Consider the following 22476-nt stretch of genomic DNA (forward strand, 5'->3'; position numbering starts at 1 on the left):
ATTGCAGCGAGCCGGCTTTTTCTTTGCTCTTAATTAAATTTTGAACGTAACGGGCAAAGAAACTTTTCCGCCGGAAAATCCGTTCGACTCGGAAAAGCGATTAGTGGTCGGAAATGTCAAGCCTCTAAAAACACACACGAGTAAATTACGTTTTTTTGCTCTCGTGCATGACGATCCATTACACCAGAAAGGGTGATGAATGCGAGAGACGTGACGTAGATGATCGTAAGTGATCTTTCGTCAAACTTGTGATGTACGTCCTGTGTAAAATGTTATACCTTTAAAAGACCAAAGGTATGTCCAATATATTTTCTATTTTTTTTTAATTTTCAGTATTTTATTTCATTAGATATTCATCGATACTTCTATCAATATATTGCAGTAAAAATATATATTCATTCTTAAACATTTTACCTGGAAATGTTAAATTACTAAAATTCAATTAATCGTAAAATCTGTTAATCCATCGATGGAATTTGAAAATAATATTTTGCCCAATCTGTACCAACCGCTTAAAACCTATATGTGTAAAATGTTATCCATGGTTCCTAATCTTAAAAAAAATATTTTACGTTTACATACAATTTTTCTTTAAATAATTTAAATTACTGTTTTTAATTTAACTCAATATTTAAACAATATATTTTGAGAGCATTAACCTTTTGAATAGTGAGTTAATTTATACACATTTGTTAATTAGTCTGTACACACCTTGGAGCGGGTTATTATTATGTATTTATCCATGTTTTTTATTAATTATTATTTTATATTGCATTTATAGTAAATAATTGTTACGATTGTATTTACTACTTTTTTTAAAAAAATATTATTAAATTTCAATAATTTATTTAAAATATTTTTTATATATTATTCGGCTTTTATATCGATTCAGAAGCTCTTAATATTTTTATAAATAAAACTGAATATTTTTTGTCATGTTTATTATTTTCAATAAAAATCATTTATATTAAATCAAATTTAAAAAATAATATATAAACATAATGTTTTTTATTTATTATATCTACAGTAATATATGTAAATATATAACTCTCTGGGGTACCTTAAAATAGTGAAAGATCGACCGCCGTACATGTACGGCCATACCGCTCAAATGGTTAAATTCCGAATCATCAAGTTGGTGTTGACAAATCAATTATTATTTTGTGTCCTATAGTCTATTGTGTCATGAGGATAAATTGCGCTTAGTATTTTATTTTAATCAATAGTTGCCCTTCAGTTGCACGATAGATTTTTGAGAAACATTTTTCATGCTATCATATAGGTGATCCAATTTCAGTTTCAGATTAATTTAAAAAAAAACACAAATTTAAAGCCATTAAAAATTAACTGATTCTTTCAATGTAATTTTCAAATATTTTATCGTACTTTTTAGGTATCTCGTCTATACTTTGGTGTATGTTGGTTTTTATGTGCTCTATTGAATGTGTCATTGAATTTAGCCAGAAAAATGTATGCAATTAAATGAAATACTATGAATTTTAATAAAATCGAAATATTAAAGTAACGACCTATGACTGGCCAAATTTAGCCCCTCCCCCCCCCAACTCATGAAAAATTGAAATTATGTCCCTGATTCTAAACTATAAATTCTTGGGTTATCCTCATCTTAAAAAACCTATCCCAAAAATATTTTTTTAAATATGTCATTACAGTGAAATTATATATTTTTATCAGTGAAAATTGATCTGGCAGGTGTAAGTAAAATTAAATGCTTTCAATTATACATATATACGTAGTAATATATATATTTACGTACTTGTCATTATTTATTCACAAACACTGTATAAATGTTAGTGTATGTTTCAGTGAAGTAATATAATATTATCACTAGTCCAAATACATTTTCACCCGTTGATATATATTTCTACTAGCCAAATATAATAACTGACAGGCGCTAATGAAATTTTAAGCTGCTCTAAAATGTTGCGAAACGTCTATTTGCTTTTCAACTTAAGCCTAACCTAATGAAAGTTTTTGAACTTCAGCAGTCCATATACATTTTCACTAGTAGATATATATTTCTACTAGCGAAAATACAGCGCTAGTGAAATTATATGCTACTTCAAAATATCTATGAAACTCAATTTGACAATTAAAAATTTCCTTATAAAAAGTGGATTTAGATGTCCTTAAAACTTTTACAGGAGAGCAAAAAAATTATTTTTTTTAAATTTAAAAAAAATAATTTATTTGATATTGCTTACATTTAAAAATATGATATATAAAAAGATTAAAAAAAATAACAACAATTGTACAATCAAAATAATTAAAAATAAAAACTGACGTGGACATCGCCCGTTTTGAGTCAAAGGAGTGGACATGGCTCGTTTTTACAATAAACAAAAAACAACCTATACTGTTTTGTTTCGCAAATTTTTTATTATCATTGACACAAACTAAATTTTCATAAAACAGTCTATTTATAGAATTTTAGAGGTAATTGCTTATTGTTTGCAAATTTTTTTGTTTCTTTAATAAGTACCAGTTTAGAATACAATGGAAAAAGGTAAACTGTTTGAGAAAACTTAATATTTTTATAATTTTAAAATGGTCCCATAATCCTGAATAAGAATTACGGCAAAAACTTCACCTAATTCTCTTCTCTCGATTTTATACATGCGGATTAGCCTATTTTTTTTTTGTTTAATTTATAAGTCAACAGAGAAGATCTTATCTAAGAAGGAAGAGAAAGAGCAGATACCCCTCTTTTTAAATGAGATTAGTCATATCTGTAAAATGTGGGAAACAGTGCAAAAGCAATGTCACATTTTCGCCAAATCCTCAAAAGAAGGCAAAAGCAAGTGTTATTGGATAAGTTCTTAATAAAATTTATATGTAAAGAAAATGATTTCATTGAGCTATTAGTGATTCTAGTTTAGAAAATTAATATATTTAATTTTCTTATTGTGAAATTTTTTTGAGCATGTTTCCGCAACGAATTAAATTAAACCGAGGTTTTACTGTTCTGCGTTAAATTTTTTTTTATAAAAATAAAAAACAATCAAGGTTCAAGCAAACTTTAACGATTGGTTGATCCATCTTTATTGAATCCTTATATCATCATCCTAATTTCCAACTCAAATATTCATAAAATATCATCAACAACTATTATTGCTATATTAGTGACTTCTAATAATTTATATTTTATTGTTATTATTAATCTTTTCTAGAGTAATTTATTTTTAAATACATTACCATTATAAAATTGTAGAAATATATATTTTTTCAAGCTCCTTATAACATATTGTAAATAATAATGAGCTTGACGCTATCAATATAATATGCCTAATTAATTTGTACTCGTACATTTGTTAACTGTTCAAAAAGCTCTACTCTAACTGGCCACAAAGTAATAAATTATAATTATTGCATCTAGTCGATAAGCAAAGTTCTTCGAAAAGCACATTAAACTTTAGTTTAATTTCAATTTCTTTACAACGATAGCGTATAATTTTCCCCGTCGACGATAAGCTAACGACGCGACGAAATAGCACGATTCTAACACCTTCACGGCCTTTGAGTAAAAAAAAATCACTTGTCCCATTAGGCACGGTAGAAAAATCGCCATTCTCTAATCTCGATCGCGGATCTAAATTACTGTACTGTGTGTATGTTTTTTTTTGCTCGGCGCTCAAGAATAACTATCGCCTATTTAAATAATTCCAGGAAAGGGGGTAATTTTTCATTCGCAGGGTCACCTTGACCCCCATCGGCCCTTAGATGCAAAAAGCGCTCTGAATGGCGATGAATAATGGGAGGGCCGTTTATGAATCAAGCCAGTAGTAGTACTCGTTTGCTGTGAATGAGAAAATAATAATAAAAAAAATCTCAAAAGGGACATATTTTGTTTACGCCTCTTCGAAAGATAAAAAAGAAGAATAATTTAAGCGTGTGAATGCCGCGTGAAAAGTTTTTTTCTTTAGAAAGAAGGGCGAAAAGGGCGGGTCACGTGACGTGACCGGATTGCTAAAAACGGATACTTTTTTTATTTCGCTTAAAATCAAAGCCAAAAAATTAGCTCCACCATTTTTTTGTATAAATAAAAAATGTGAACCGGAAAGCAATTTATTTTGTTTAAGAATAGGAAAATTTATTACGATTTAAATATCTTAGTGCTTTATTGCAAAGTCGATATATGCAATCTAGATTTATATTTTGCAGACCACTTATGTGAGAGTAGAATTTCGCGCACATTAGATAAATCGGTAAGCGTATATGTACTTACTACGGTACCTCGTTACAACGAGAAACCGACACTGATAATTTTAATCATCTTTTATGTTTTATATTGAAATCAAGTATGTTATTTTTTTTAAATATGGATCGACCATATGTTATGCCATTACAATAAAATGATCAATTTAAATTGAGATATAAAAAATCCTGAAATATTTGTAAGTCTTAAATGTTTAATTTGTAAAATTAATTTTACTGTACAATTTTTCTTAGCGTTGCAAAATATGGTAACGAACGCCATTTAAACCCATATTAAACCATATGCATTATTAAAAATAAATATCACCCATTATGAAGCCATGAAAATTAACAGCGTACCCACTTACCAACCGAGTTCGCATTAGACCAGAGAGTCGATCGCGCGCCTTTTACGATAGTCGTAATCGTGAAAACTTTACTCGTATCGTAAACACCACAGACCGATATCGGTAAAAGGTGATGAAAATTTTAAACGAGCCTTCCTCGTTTTACGATGCTCTTGTTTTGCGGTCGCACGTGCGCGAAATTCAATCGCAATATATCTCGAATGCTGCATATGCTGCATCGGATGCTGCAACGCAAAAAATATAGTCGGGGTCACCAATGTGAGTAAACTAACGTTTTATTTTATTTTTGTTTCAGGGTCGATTATTCGCCTACGGAAGGTCGCTACGATCTGACTATCTCGAACGTTTCATACGAACGGGATAATGGTAGATTTGAATGTAGAGTGAAAGCTGGAGGATCAGGCCAAGACGTGCATACTCAAGTGCATGCTTTGACTGTCCTTACTACGCCTCAAACACCGAGAATTTCACCCAGCACTAGGATCGCTGCCACAGAAGGAAAAGAATTGAATATTACTTGCTCGAGCGTTGGAGGATCTCCTCAACCCATCATAAAGTAAGATTTTTGTATTGATTATTTAAAATAATAAAAAAAGGATTTATTTTTTTATAATATTAAAAAAAATGTAAGTTAATTTGTGCTTCTCCAAAGAAGTCAAAGACGGTGGCAAAGTGCATTTTAAACAAACATTTTTATTTTAATTAAAATATTATATATAAGATAGTTTTTTAATATCATTCTAAAATGTTTATTCTGTCGATAAATGCGACAAGTGTCTCATTTCTCTTTTTTTTATTTGAGAATTATCAACAAATTAGGACATATGAAAAAAATATATGCAGTTTATAGTATGTATTTTTTACTATTACAGTATATATATATATATTTATATGGGTAATTTATTTTATTTTTCTTACAAGAACTTGACTCAATATTTATGCATGTAAATTATATTTTAATTAATAATTAAAATATAAACAAACGCGAAGAATAGTAAATTATTTAATAAAACATTTCTGAAATGAGATATTATTTAAATTCTAAATAAAATATTTAATGCATATTTAATTAAATATTTTCTCTCGTATTTTGCAAAACATGACAACATAATATTTTATTTACATAAAAACATTGACACTTTATTATTCAGTCATTGAACTAATCCTTTTTAAAGACATTAACATAATCATATTTAATCAATAATCCCTTTACTTTTTAGTTGACCGTGTGATGTCAATACAAAATTTGTGGTAATCGTAATTCCTAGAGTCGGTCATAAAATGTATATTATCAAACAATATTTTTGTAATTCCCGTTTCTTTTTTCACTATTTGCTCTACTTAGCAAATTTAAATTACTGCGTGTTTTCTGAATTGCAATTGTCGTAAATAACATAAATTCGAAGTTTTTAACAAAAATTAAATATTTAAGAAAAATTGTAAAATGCCTAATCATAATTTACACACAAAAATTTCTGAGTAATTTTTTTTTAAATAAACACTACACGTTTTCGATCATACTTAGGCGCAAAACTCAAGATTATTGATAACTTTCTAATATATTTTTTTATTTTAAAATCCCTGTATTTAAATTTTTTGTTTGTAAAAGGATGTCAAAATGCAATGTTTGTTAATAGTAATTCCTAGAGTCAGTCATAAAACTTATGTTAAACAATATTTTTTGAATTTAAATCTCTAATCACTTGTTTTTTTTTCACTACCTGCTCTGAATACAGCTGTGAATTTAGCGGGTTTAAATTACTGCGCATTTTCTGAATTGCAGATGTTGTAAACTATATAAAAATAATAAATATTTAGAATTTATTCTGTAAAATAATAAATCAGCATTGCTCCCCAAAAATTCATGAGTAAGATTTTTCGAATATAAACACTACGCGTTTTAAATCATACGTTTATAACTACATTTAAACGCAAAATACAATATTATTGACAACTCTCTATTATATTCCGTTATTTTCAAATCCCTGTTTTTTAAATTTTATGTTGATGATAAGATGTAAAATAAAATGAGCGTTTATCGTACTTCATAGAGTCGGTCATAAAACTTATAATTTCAAACAATATTTTAAGTGTGTTAATCCGTTATCCCTTTTTTTTTCACTACCTGCTCTGAATGTAGCTGTAAATTATGCGGATTTAATTTACTGCGCATTTTCTAAATTTCAATTATTGTAAATAATATAAAAATAATAAATATTTAGATTTTTTTTTTAAAATGATTAATAATTATTTTTCTACAAAAATTTCTTAATAAGAATTTTTTTAAATAAGCACAGAATTGACCAAATAAAATGAGCGGTAATAGTTATTCCTAGTCGGTCATAAAATATGTCCAACAATATTTTGGAGTGTTAGTCGATAATCTCTTTCCCTTTTTTCACTATCTGCTCTGAATTCAGCTGTGCATTATGCGGATTTAAACCAATGCGTATTTTCTGAGTTGCAGTTAATACAAAAATATTTTTATGAATTTAGTTTTTCACAAGAGAAAATATTTAGAATTCAATTTTTTTTTGTAAAATACTAAATTTGCATTTTTCTGCAAAAATTCCTGAGTAAAAAATTTCTAAAATAGCACTACACGTTTTTGATCTTACTTTTATTATCTTAGCTTAGCCCTAAAATACAAGAATATATTGTACTAAAACAATTGTTTTATTTACATATAATACATGTGCGTGTTTGTACGTCTATCAAGTTGAAAGCTTACGAGATTAAGCTAGCTAACAATCACATAAAAGTTGTCGATCAAATTAACAACCAATAATAAAGCATTTTTTCTAATACCACAAAATGAAAACTAATTATTTCCAGACGTTAAAAAATACACACAAACCCTGCGATTATGAAAGCTCGTACAAAAAAAGTACACAAAATCACTCCAATTAATCGAATCCAACGCAATCATATTGCTCTTAAAAGATAAAAAAATCCATTTACTATACTTTGGCCCGATACAAAAAATAAAATTATTATAGCTGGAAACGCGAATAATAACCCAATATTGGTCGTGCGTGTGTTCGAACTCGGGTCCCAATGTTATCGCATAAAAGACCAAAAATAAATAGTCCCGTCAAAGGGCGCGTTTCAAAATATAACTGTGTGTGTAACGTGTATCATATAATACAAAATACAAAAATAATGTACACATACAAAGGTCACCGAAATAAAAACGCCTTACGCGTGTCACCTCACTAATATATTCAAACGTCAAAATCTCACCCTTGAGTACATTATTGTATTTTGTATAACATTTTTAAAATATACCTGTTGCTTATAGAAAATATAATATATGGGAAGAAGTGAGTCCTCTCATTTTTATAATATATGTGAACTATGCACGCAAAATTTGTTAATTATGCGTAATAAAGAACGTATTCAAACGAGCCCATACACAGCAGTAATTAATACATTAAATCAAAATTACGACTGTATTGTTTGCCGTGTGATAAGGTAGGGTATTTAAATTTAGTTTAGTGTATAATTAGGGTGTTTTATTGCCGTCACTGTGAGCGATTACGATTGACTTCTCAATTTTAATCTTTAATGGTAGTTTGATAATTATAATAAAATTTTAGTGTTCGTGTCAAAATGTATATGATAAATATTTTATGAATGCTAAATATAATAATAAAAAAATATTAATTTTTATTTCTATAGTAATATACTGTCAGTCTATTTTCATAGTCAAATACTTTCGACTGAAGTTACGCCACTGATTTCTACTCAATCCAGTGTCAAATATCAAGATTTTTATAAAAAACCTCAAGTACCTGTCCCTTTTGACCCAATTTCAAACGACAGGATTTAAATTTATTTATTGCAAATTGGAAGGGTATTTGTCGAGGGAGCAATCAGCTTTTCCCCAAAAGACGCACAGGCGCCATCCCTTCTGCTTCTAGGGCTGATTTCACCCCCATTCATCATATCGCGAGGAAACAATTTTCGCGACGCCGCATAAATCACGCGGCTACGGAGTTTAGCGATTGGGTTTTCTACACACACACATTGAAAAAAACTGTTCAAAATTCAACAGGTACGTTTTCTGGCGCAGAACATATTACAGCGACAAGTTTTTTTTCATATAAAATTCACCACAAAAGAAAATTACTATAACGGAGTGAAAGTTCAACGATATGCTAAATATTTCCCCATTAGGTATTCCGGCGCTGTATTGTTCTGAAAGTTTTTTCTTCCCCGCCAAAGGGTCGTAAATCACTTTGATGCGTAATTATGCAAAAAAGAATGCGCCTTTTATGTTACGCTTTAGATTTTTTCTTTCCTGGGACTATGCTCTTTATGTCGTTTTCCGAGAACGAAACCTCTGACCTAGACACTGACTCAGATCTAGATGCTTCACGAACCGCTACCGGAAAAATCGCGGAAAATTTATAATCCGTATCGAACGAACGAGTTTCTCTCTTGGCCTTGAACTTATTCTATTCAGATTGTAGGACTGTTGAACTACAATTCTTTCGATGTGAATCAATGATAGTTTTTATAATAAAATATTTATAAACAATGACGCCATTTGTTAGTCATTCTCATCAAGCAGTATAAATTTTAAAAGTATGTCAAATACACAGTAATTTCCTTTTAAGGATGTCAACGTATTTGTGAAAGTTAAGTAAATAGAAGTTAAGATAATTGTGTAAATAATACGTGCGTGTGTCTTTTAATATTATTTAACAAGCATTTTTTATTATTCTTATAATGGTTATAAAAGCCCTGAAATACATAAGTTAAATTTATTATAAGCTGTCAAACGACATTCTTAGATTAATAGAACACTTATGAATAGCTTCGAAATTTTATATTTAATAAAGCTAGAAAATCACAAGTAAGCCTTTCAAAAAATAAAATTTCATCAATATATTTAATAGCTGCCTTAATTATTATAATACATAAAGTCTATATCACTACTATATAATTTATTTAAAGTTATTTTTATTGTGCTGAAGAGATTAATTTTACAGAAAAAATCAAAATATAATATTTTCAGTTAAAAAAAATTTAACTTAACTTAAGTTTAACACTTTAAAGTAATGCATTATATAATATATGTTGGATTCAATAATTGATCAATTGATTTTATATAATATATTGTGTTGTAAAACGATTAATTAAATGTATAATAAAATGCACTATACATCATAATTAAAAATAACTGCTTTTAACAAAAATATTAAGATATCCAATGATTTCACTTTGTCTACTAAGTTATTCATAATTGCCTGTTAGAGTCAAATCTTATCTTTAATTTAATGCAATTTGTACTATATATCATAATTATATGAAAATGATTTTATATTATTTTTATAAAAGCATAATTTAAACACAAAAAATAAAATATTATAAATAATTTCATTTTTTCTATTTTAATAAAATTGTTTTATACCACTTAAATTTGCACATTATATCAATGCAAACTATATATAGCAATATTAGCTAAATAAATTAATAAAATAATATTCCACAATCGATAATAAAAATCTTTGTATGAAAGGTGTATAATAAATACACGTAAACAAAGGAAATGTATTTAATTATAATAATAATAAAAATTTAAATTAAATTTGATTCATTGCTTACCGAGGCACCGGTAATGCGTTCTGTTGTTTCGACCAATAATAAATAAGCATTCAAATATAAAACAAGATGGCTGACAGTACCATGACAACAGTTTTAAATAATTATTATTTAATTACAAAATTTTGCTACGTGACAAAAATTTTCATTAATTCGTCATTTGACTGAATATAAATAATCAGATTGCAAATTAACTAGGTGTGTTATAACTATGAAAATTAAATATATACAAAATGCGTTGAGGATTAGAAGAATACATTGATTAAACTAGATAAACAATCATAAAACAATCTTCATAATGAAATCTTCAAATTTTGAATTTCCGGCGACGGGCTCCGAGGCCGAAAAGTGAGTTTTTCATTATATAAATAATCAGATTGCAAATTAACTAGGTGTGTTATAAGTATGAAAATTAAGCATATACATAATGTGTTTAAGATAAGAAGAATACATTGATTAAATTAAATAAACAATCATAAAACAATCTTCGTAATGAAATCTTCAAATTTTGAATTCCCGTCGCCCGGCTCCGAGGCCGAAAAGTGAGTTTTTCCTTTTATATTACATAAACATTATCATTGCTTTTGAGTTATTGCACATATACGTTAGATTTTAAGAATTGTAAATACACCAGGTATGTTTTAAACGTGAACGTGTAATATATCCTTAGTATGTATGAGGATTGAAAGTTAATGTCGATCAAATCGGTGCTGTCGCATCGGAACGGTATATATATCAGCCAATGGACAACTTATAAATGTGTAGTTTCTTGGATGTTATATAACAGACGACATTTTACAATGATTATAAATATGTGATTGCATACCTGGAATAATCGATAACCAAAATATCTAAGAGTGGCTTATTTTTAATTCCGATGTGGCAAAATATGTACAATTTTTGTTCTGTGCCAACATTCCTCTTTCAGAATAGCCAAATTCAAGATATTCAGTTACATCAAACTTATATAGTATGTTTTTTATAAAAAGATAATACTTGCTGACAGTGACTTCAATATGAGAAGATTCACTCTTTGTTTATATATACCAATTCTACGTTGTAGCCATATAGGTCATCAAATTGTTCCATCATTGCTTCTGAAAAATAATTAAAAAACAATAAGATTTTTATCAAGAGTAAACATTGAACACATTATTACTACTAATATAATCCATAAATTAAATTTAAACGACAACCGAAGAACAAAATCGACGGAAGTTAATGTAGAGGATTAAACGCGTAGATTGACATCTTTTCATCTTCTACAAAATTGTCGCAATAAGTAATATATTAATTGTTTGCCATATGTAAATGTTATTAGATCTATCATTGCTTCTGAAAATTAACTGTAAATGATACTATATAGTGAGTAAAATATAACTTTTTGTCTACACCAATACGAGATTTTTCATTATTACTAGCATTGTAATATGTTTAATTAACTTTGGTATGTATACCTTTAATTGCCCAATCACCGCTGTTTGTCTTTTAATATTAGATCCTGGAAAGTCAATGGTATAACCATGATATAGTATTCATATAACCAAACACTTACTGGCACACTCATAATTTATAGTTTCGATTATATAGTCTATTCCAAATGCTAAATCACTTTGAATCATCTTAATTGTAACTTTGTAAGAAAAATTCTGTGATTATAACATATTTCACTGTTTATTTAATCGCACTAAGCTGTATCCCGGCGCGCGCTTGACTGATGACAGAAGAACTGTCACATGTAAGCAATTCCGGGGAAATACCGGTTCATGGGCGCGCTTGAGAACGAACTACGAAATTGATTTTATCGATTTAAATTGTAAAACACTTATCAATATATGTATAAAAATCATCAAATTCTAATAAAAATATTTTTTTAAATATGTTTAGTTTATATGTATTTAAAATATAATATAAATAATGTGGATTTGTATTAGCTTCTCTTAACAGAAAAAATATGTACTTACATTTTAACGAAGGTTGGCAATTTAAAGTAATAGTTTTTAGAGAATTTTAAAAATTTCGTTTGAAAAAACATTTTCAACAAAAAGGGGCAAAGCTTCAAAATAAGTACTATTCATTACCAACCAACTACTAAACACATAGTATTGCAAAAACCCCTCTTTCTGGCGCCTTTGAAAGGAATTTACACAAAATTGTATAACACTAATTTAAATATTTTTTAAATTTTAAAGTTTTAGAATAATGTTTGAGATTTATTCAAAATATATTTTCAACCTTAAAAATATTTTTTATTATATTATGGATTTTAAATATTCTTAATTTATTATAGATTTTAAATATGTTAAGCTTATTATTTATTTTAAATAAAGTGAAAACTACGCAGAAAAAAACATTTATTTAAAAAAAAATAGACTCAAAATTATTAATATTTTTAAAGCGCACTTTTGGTCTAAAGTAACAGATTAGGTGCTTGATATTTTCAGTTTATTGTTTCTTTCTAATTAGTAAATGTAATTAAAAACTGACTTTTATATTTACACATAAAACATATTTTAATTATAAAGTAACTTATGGTGTAACCAAAAAACTTTTTTATTACTAAAATTTAAATTTATGATAACATTGTGTAATATGCAGCGGTAAAACGGGCCCTCAAACACCTAAAATACGTTAAAACACAATCAATGACTTATAATCGCTCACGTTTTCGTGTCGTTTTCTTCTGGAAATATTTAGTCAAGTTGTAAACCTATTTTCAAATGAATTGAAGTAGTTTTTTATAGATTGAACCATTTTGACTATCATTGAAAATCCTAAATAATAATGTAAAATTTGTACCATTAAATTTTAAAATATATTTTAAAAAATCAGAACGAAGCAAAAATAACATTTAAAACCCAAAAAGTTGAGGGTCCGGTATTCGCACACTCGCTAGTCGGTACCTCACAATCGTGATATACCGACAGCTAGTTTAATTATAATTGTAATGTAGAGTCTAAATCTCATCTATAAATAATTCAATACGTACTATTATATATATTAATATCGATAAGAAAAATGCAATTAAAAATTAATTTTAAATATTTCATAGATGTGTTGAAAAATGATAAATTTTAGCAAAAAAATAAAAATGTCTTATTGGAGAAAATATATTAATTTTTAAAACAAAATTTAAAATATTAAACTATATTTTTAAAGAATTAATAATGAATACATTATTTTACACATCTTATCATTATATTATATAAAAAAATATTATTTAACGCTGTATTTTTTGATAAACAACACAAAGATTTGTTACTTTGAAAGTGTTCAAATTAGTATTTTATGTATTCAAAATGTTATTACTCCTAGTCCAATTATTACCGTGAAACATACCTAAGTGGCGCACTTAAAAGTATCCCATTTTATGCAACAAAGATATCTGTATTTCAATTCTTAGTAATTTAATCATTTTTAAGTAATCAAATTTTGATCGAAAATTGCCTATGTAGAAATCTCTCGTTCTCGTCATTTTTTCCTCAACGAACCTATTGTTCGCTGTGATTCTTCAATACATTCTCTAAAACGATCTAACAAGATCACGTACTCTGATATGGCGCCTCTCTCTGCCAATTAATTCCAAGTAAACCTTCGCCGATTGCGTCACTCTTCAAGAATTCTCAGCCTCCAAGGCCCCCGTCGCGTCATCGAATAATGACGCAACGCCAATGATGAGATTGAATTTCTCCTCAGATATATAATATATACATACGTACGTGAGAGTTGCATTTTTATTTTTCGCCCATACATAATCAAACGCGGAGATAAGGCCAAAGGGAAAAGCGGAAACGGAACGCCCGGAAAATGTGCCGGAATAAGTCATAAAACGCGACGACCCACGGCCGGAAAATCAATTTTACGTCGCGATTTCACTCCTCCCCCATTGAGAATTCTTTCTGCGGGTTTATTTCAATATTTGCGCCACCGGCGACGACTGAAAATTGGACATCATGCAAAACGTCTGGTTGATTCATACAAATGTATATTTGACGAATTTATTAAGAGGACCGGAAAGAAATCAATATTTCTGTTTGTCTTTTCATTCACCTTACATTCGTTCTTGTTTTTGATTTTTTTTTAATTTTGGATTACATAATATATTTTTTTTAATAAATGTTTGTGTTTAGAAGTAACACACTAAAAAATCCTAAAATTGAAACGTTTACAGTAGCATTTGTGTATATCTAATACAACGTCACATTACAAAAGGGTTGGGTAGTTTGTGCACACATATCATCCATTCCTATGTTTGCACTCGGAAAATCTTAGAAACCGTCGATTGACCCATGAGGTCTCTAGAGACCCCAAACCCTCGGATTCTAATCCCACAACCGCAATCACAGATATCGACAGCCTTATCTTCATTTGCATAATATACAAGATCGTAAATTTCAATTCTGGCCAATTTGTATAATAGCCGAAACGGCCGGTTCAAATGCCAATGGATTAGGTGGAAAAAAATACACTTTCTTTATGTAGCTGGAATGAAACGAATGCCATTAGAAATTTGATATAGTGGCTTTATTGCTAGGGGTCGAATGTTTATTGTTAATACTGTTAATATTCTGCGTGACTATTTGTATTGTTTATGGCTATATTCGAATAATGCAAATTTAATTATTGAATATAAAATATTATTGTTATTGCTTATTATCTGGCGTACGATTATTTAGAATATAATTTGTTATTACTAGATAAATTTTAATAATTGATACGTCACGCTGTTTATTTTGCCTTTTAAGTATTGCGTAATATACATGTAAAAATAATATTAAATATTTATAAAATATATTGGTTAACATGAAAGTTTTAATGTATTTAATTATCATAATATTCCATTAAATTTATTAGATGCTTTAAATTTTAACTTAAATATGCTATTTAAATAGTTCTATTCAATAGCCAATTTTTTGTATGAATTTATTTGTATTTATATACATATAATAGTTTTATTTTACTTTATTATTAATAATTTTCCATTCAAATATACAGTATTTTTTTTAACAATATATAAAAAATAAATTTATTTATTTACGCTATAGTCTGTTTTTTTATTATTATATTAAACATTTTAGATACTTGATCCTACTTTGAATGCGCCTTTGAAGTTATTTTTCACTTAAATTTGTTAATTGCTGTTCAATAACTTCGGAATTAAATTTAATTGCTTTAATTATATTTTAAAATTGCTTTTATTTACAATAAACATTCCAGGTATTTTTCGAATATGTTCCCTTAAATAATATTCCCTTAAATAAATTATATTTTTTAGTATAAAATTATGGTTTAAGAACTTTCTAATTATTGTAGCTCAAAAATTGATAGTTATGTGTATAATTATAAAATATGTATCTCTGATTTTATAAAATACAGCAATCTTGTTCTTATACTGTTTTTTTTAATTCCTTTAATATCTTTAATCATTTTATAAATATTTATTAATAAATTATGGTTTATCAAAGTTAATTTTCATTTAAATTTGCTATTTGATCATTAAATTTTTACAGTTTAATTTATTGCTTTTAAATTGATTTAAAACTGCTTTTAAATATTTTATCTAAAATAATATCATATAATATTGTTAAAAGAAAACTTTTAACTGTGGTTTTAAAAATGTTTAAGCTAGCTTACAAATATATATAGACTCAAAGATATCTTCATATTTTATGTGTAAAAAACTAAATTATATAGTGATACTAAATGTGTATCTGTCTGATTTCATAAAATACAACAGTATTGTTCCCATGCTGTTTTTATAAATTGTTTCAATATCAAATATTAAAAAAAAACTATGGCTAATTTTAAATGCTCGAAAGTATTTTTCATTGTAATTTGTTAATTAATATTATTTATTTATATTTTAATTTTATAAAATTGTTTCTATTTATTATAAACATGAAAGCGAGAATGTAACGGCAACGGAAATGTTGTGACCTTGTGGTGCTTATTGTTTTCTGGTGATATATTGTTTCCCGTGACCGTTTCGTAACAAAAAAATATTTATTCAATGTACAGGAGATTCCTTGCGTGTTATTTATTGTCTAGTTTATCCTTATCGATGAATATTTATTTTTAATCACATTCATTAACACGAGTTTCAAAAATAAGATCCATGACATGATTTTTAAATTAAAAATTGTAAATAAATTCCATATACAATATTAGTATTAAAATTTACATTTCGGAAAATCAGAGCTACTTTTAATTGTTTGTTTAATTTTTTTTTCTTAGATTTTTTTTGTAAATTGCCAATTAACACTGCGAACTAGAATCAAATCGACAGTTTTTGATTAATAGCTGGCGATTTGGTGCGCTTTGTATTCAATTTTATTCACTATTTATTGTAGTATCCGTAGATGTAAAAATCTGCTCTTAATAATTCAAAAATATTCCTTAAAATATAACTTATATTTTTATTGTATTTTTTTACACAGTTTATGGATATAAATATGGTATTTAATAGTTCATCAACGAACGGCACGGATACCTCTGTGGAGTAGACCGGCACAAGATACATATGTGGAGCAAGTGATCTTTTCCCTTCAATAAATATATTTACATTTAATAAAATATGTCACTAATAATATTATGAGTTTAAAGCACAGAATATTCAAAATATTCAAAAACCAGATGGTAACGCATAGACTAAAAAAGAATGAAAATTTCTGAAACCCGCGGATAAAGTATAAAAATTAGACAAATTAGATTATTTCAGTATTTTTACTACATATACATACATATGTATATTATAAATACAGCTTCAAAAAATTGAACTTCTTTTAAAAGTGCTTTTAATTTATTTGTTTATACTTATTATAATGTAGATCAAACATTAAGACGTTTGTGCATGCTCTTGATAGCGCCGATCTAGTTCTGTTGGGGTTCGCTTCGCGCTGTGCGCTTATAAATTCGCACTTCTCATAATCTTACGCTTTGCACTCTAAACCTTGTTTTTTTTTTGTGTAACTCATTATATAATTTTTTTTGTGAACTTTAAAAATTAAAAAAAAAACAGCAATTTACATATATTAAGTCAGTCATCGCGTTTCTCACCCTGATATAAAAGGTTTTATTAAAACACATTTTCCCATGTTCATACATTGCTCAAATAATTTGATACAATCGATCGATTTTTGTTTACTATATTAATGGTAATTTTATGATCCATAAAAAATAAGCATACCTAAGGGTAAAATTCGAGATTATAGAAATCTCAGCGCACGTCCCGCTTTGATTGTCGCTCCAAATTAATATTTATGCGATAGTTTCAGGAATGTAGTCGCAATAAAGTTGAACGTTCGCAATAAATGCATATTCATGACTGCCGGAGACGAAGGAAACGGGAATATATTACACGCCAAGATGTCGCACATTATATGGATTTCGCGTACTTTATTGCTCGGCTTCAGTTAAGAATCAGCAGTATACAAATCGTCGCAGTTGTATGTGTAATAATATGCTAATTGTAAGTTCACAATTGTGTAATAAAAAACACACATTTGCCTAATGCTCCTGCGCGAAATTTATTTAGACCCTACGACAATATCTTTATCTCTTTTTTAAAGGTCCTGCGCCTTTTGTGGCATCCAGCCGCGCCACAATGGTCGATGATGATCGTAAATTCTTAGCTGGGGTCACAATGACACACAGTTCCCTTTCGGAGGTCATAAAGCACGCGACAAGCGCCAGAATCCTCCGCCGGGACCTCAGCCGAAGGGCTAATGGCAAAAATGTGTACCGCTCAAAGGAACTCTCTTTCTCCCTCTTCCGTGTACGAGTGAGTCCATCCCGCATAAAAGGAGTACAGTGACGTCACGTCAAAGGAAACGCTCGAACAAAGGGCTGTGGAAATAATAGCGAATTTTGCTATTCGACGCTCGATTTCGTAACAGAAATGAATTAACTACATACAGTTATGGCTTTGTACACTCAAAACTTAGGGCGCATCTAAATATTTAAATACTGTGGGAAGTGTCAGTAAATAAACCCTTAGTAAAGTAATAGGTTCAAGGCTTTTAATATATAGTCTTTCTGTAACTGATCTCTTGCAAATAATAGTAGTTTTGGTTAAAAATCTTCGAACATGGTTTGTGTACCGATGGGTATATTTTATAGTTAATTAGCTGTGAGACGGTTAACTTTGCTCGTATATTATACGGTAATATCAAGACTTTTAAAGTTGCATCTTGAATAATTACTCAAAAGCTGCATAATCACCTGATAGTTGTCTGGTATTCTATTACGCTTTTTAATTAACTAATAATAATAATATTTTTTTTGGATCTTTGACAATGAAACTTGTACTTAATTTTTGTATCTAAATATAGCATGTACCGTATTCATCAAAAATATGTAATTTACTCAATCACTTATATCGATAAAGCAAAACGTCTCAATCTCAAAATAACACAACTCCAAGACAATTTAAAGGCAGACCACAAACCAAACTCAAGAAAATTAATTCGTTCGAATCCCCATAGCATTAATGTATACATACAGCAACAAGGTCTGTATCGAGCCGAGCCATGATTGATGCGAAAATAAATAAGCGATTTCGGATGAATAATTACGCAAGAGGCATTGTTCCGCCTTGACAAACTTTCTTATTAATGACGCCGGGCCGAGCGAAGGGAAGGCCCTTTTCCGCAATTAATCAACACCGGAAGAATATTTAATTTCAATGCCAAGCGTCGAACCGGAAGGATCTGCGAAAGCCACGTGTAGGACGAAATTAAAAAATATCTTATTTTTTTGTACTTCAAAGCACAGGAAGAAGAGGACACGAGGCCAAACACCTAGAAGATTTTCGGATGGAGATAAAATGGGTACCGTTTCTCGGACTTTGATCATAAAACAAATAACGCAACGCTTCTTTGGGCATTGTCTTTTTTTAAAAGCTCTTTGTGTGAAAAGGAAGCGGACATTTTAGGAAATACTTTGAGTATAAGAGCTTATATTGAGATTGGGAAAAATACATAAAAAAAAATACTGACCGTTAAAAGGATTAAAATAATTTTGAATACGTTGTTAAAAACATTTGTCTTTTTAACTAGTTACGTAAATACTGCGGCTTTTTAATTAAATATTAATAATTTTAGAATAGCTAAGCAATTTTTGGTAACTTTATTTTAAACCCATGGGTGTTTAATATTATACACGATACAAATTTATTTAAATAATATAATTTAATATTACAAAAAATCTAACGACAAATTTTATATTGATAAATCTTATTTATATATTTAAATTGATATACATATATAAATATATATGCAATATAATACGTGATTACAAACAACTTTAAAAATATGTTTATTTTATATAGTAAATTTAAGCCATTTATTTATAAATTATTTTTAATAAGAAAATTTTTTGAGTCGCGTACAATTTGCATAATTATTACTTATATACGATGTTCTCATAGTCTTGCTTGCTTCTGAAGAATCCATTCATCACTGACGATTAGATCATAGATGGACCAGACTTAACGTGAAGAGGGAAGCGGCTGCATTTTTCTATATTCTTAATCGTGGTCGATGATTGGCATAGACTTTACTTAAACTTGTTCCTTAAGTGGAATTGAAGTTCTTGCCGGAAGTAAATTCCGAATATAAGAGTGTAAGGAAATATGTGTTAATCGCCCATTTTCAACACGACGGTAGGAATTACGAATATTTGCGAGTGTTATTACATTTATCAAACTTTGATGTAACTATCAGATTTGGCAACCTTACACTTGTTATTTTGCATTCCGTTTGTCAATGCAATACAATACAATTTTTTTTTCAAAGGTCCAAAACAGTTGTTGAGGATACTTTTAGTTAATCCCTCGGAATTATTTTATTCAGTATTTTAAAAATAAAAATAAATCTCTAAAATCATTAAATTATTTAGATTAAAATTGTAACTGATAATCTTTTTGGGCGTTAAAACCTAATATATTATATTCATAATAAATAAATCACTATAAAATACATTATATTTGCCTTAATATTAAAATAAATATGTATTACTGTGTTTTATACAAAGAAAAATGCCAAAAAATATGATACGCACTAATAATATTATATATGTCTTATTTCTGAGCTATTTTTAACTGCGCCATGTATTTATTTTATTTATTTTTTTATTATATAGACAATGCAGTCTAAATTATAAATTTATTAAATAAGAAAGATAATGCATTAATTCACAGCTGCTTTTATTGAAAAACCAACGAAGTTATATATAAAATAAACAAAAATATATTGCTTAAAAATAATGTTGTATGTTATAAAACACATCGTAATTCGAAGTAAAAAGACTTTTTTTTAAAAAGTTACTATGAATATTTTATAATATATACTAATACTATTAAAATGTCTAAACAATAGCTAAGATTTAGATATGTGATTTAAATATCATTCTAAGCAATATTTTTTTAAATTTCAGATGGTATCGAGAAGGATCGCCTCAGCCCTTAGAAACCGCCATGATCTACAACGCTACATCCAGATCCGAAGCCAGCAGCTCAACTTTAACCATTTTCCCAGGAAGGGAAGACGATGGAGCACAATACAGATGCACAGTTTGGAACAGAGCTTTACCCAGAGACATGCTGCTGGAATCAACAGTCACGTTCAACGTCAACTGTAAGTTTTATTGTCATCATTTTTTTATTTCTCCAATTTCCAACGTTTCCGAATCAGTATTATACGTTTGTTTGTCTGACTTTGAGGGTTTATTTTTCAAAAGTCGTTAACGTCCGAGAATTTCACAATAAGTTACTCCTTTATTACATTTGGGGTGAGGCGTCGATTTAAAAGCGAAAACCACCCTTTCTATATAATTCCGAGCCGTCTTATTAAAACAACGCCCGTTCTTTTCTTCTGGAGTTGTACCAGAAAATCGTTTGATCGGCGGGAGAGAAACTTTCTCGTGGGGAGGTTTAACACCCTATTTCAACGCGGAACAGATGCCGCTCTTAGGGGCTGCATTTAAAAATATATATCAATCAAAATCGACTGGCTTTCGAACTTATGGTATTGCTCTTAATGTAGAGTGTGAGTAAATCAGTTTTAAAATTCACAAAAACACATACTGGTCAAATCGATTGAACCGCAATCTAACTGCAGATTAATCTGACCCATTATTAGGTCCTATCCAGGAGCATTGTTCGTATATGTATATATGTAGTTATATTTTTTTTATACTGCATCGGATTGTTTGCTAGTCAGAAGTTGTGCTATAGCAGCAAAAGACTTATGAATGCCCCCAGTACAAAATGAAGCATAAAGAGCCATAAAGGCATGGGACGGAGAGGAAATTTTGTAAATTTTTATTGTATATATGTGTGTGTACTGTTATATTATGCGAACGTTTTTAACTTTGCGCATAAAAGTCGCAAAATTCACTCCAGCAAAGCGTTATCGCCTTCACCTACTACCAGCTATGTGCTTATATATTGTTAATTTTGCGTGAATGTATTTTATTATATATATTTTGAGCACACGCGCCTAGGATTTAGTACCTGTAATATTCTTTAAGGGACTATAGGGAAAAGTTTTAATGAAGAATATTTTTTATAGCGTTCAATCTGCAATATTTATATTTTAATATTCCCATTTTATTAGCTTACTTATTTCGGCGTGGCACATTTTCCATTTTTATACCGCAACAGCGGCTTCGTAACTTTTTGAGCAGTACGGCCGTACCAGTACGGCGACACTCTAATGACCACATTACATTTAACACGTTGCGTTCGTAATTTTTAATCAAATAATAATATTTATAAACAGCACATATTCATACAAAAATAATTTATTTATTTTTATATGATAAATAAAAATTGCATTGAAAAAATCTTATAATAAATACTGAGGATCAATATATTTGTTTAATTTTAGTTAACAGTGTAAGCAAAATAAAATAAAAATACGTGATTCCCTACAATAAAATTTTAACAGCCACTGATTTTATCTTCCATAATTTAATAATGATTTAATATTTTTATTTTATATTTTTATTTTATATATTTTTTTTTTCTTTAAATTAACTCACTCTCAATATGCACATGCTTGCATAAAATTAAGTCACTAATCAAAAATTAGTTTTTATTCTTACTATTCACTTAATTATCTTACTATGGAATGGATACTTAATCGACTTCTACGATACTAAAACTAGTGATTTTTTAGGGTAGTGTTTTGTTCGCCATCTATTGACTGAAACATATTTTTTTATTATGCTTACTATTATTCTTGCATCGCACTTAATAGCATTGTAACATACTATCGATTTA

At 28.5% G+C, this 22476-nt stretch overlaps 1 protein-coding gene across 2 annotated transcripts in view; it reads left to right on the forward strand.

The window, feature by feature from the left end:
- The window catches only part of LOC148227766 (nephrin-like), a 305887-nt gene that overhangs the window by 258489 nt on the left and 24922 nt on the right, over nt 1-22476 (forward strand). For both annotated transcript variants that reach the window (XM_088203013.1, XM_088203014.1), the window contains 2 exons: nt 4879-5139; nt 20628-20827. In XM_088203013.1, the coding sequence (XP_088059139.1) occupies nt 4879-5139; nt 20628-20827 (461 nt within the window). The remainder of the gene's footprint in view (nt 1-4878; nt 5140-20627; nt 20828-22476) is intronic.

The sequence above is a fragment of the Plectrocnemia conspersa genome, unplaced genomic scaffold (genome assembly GCF_051122295.1).
Source record: "Plectrocnemia conspersa isolate PC_06_02 unplaced genomic scaffold, ASM5112229v1 ptg000013l, whole genome shotgun sequence".
Lineage (NCBI taxonomy): Eukaryota > Metazoa > Arthropoda > Insecta > Trichoptera > Polycentropodidae > Plectrocnemia > Plectrocnemia conspersa.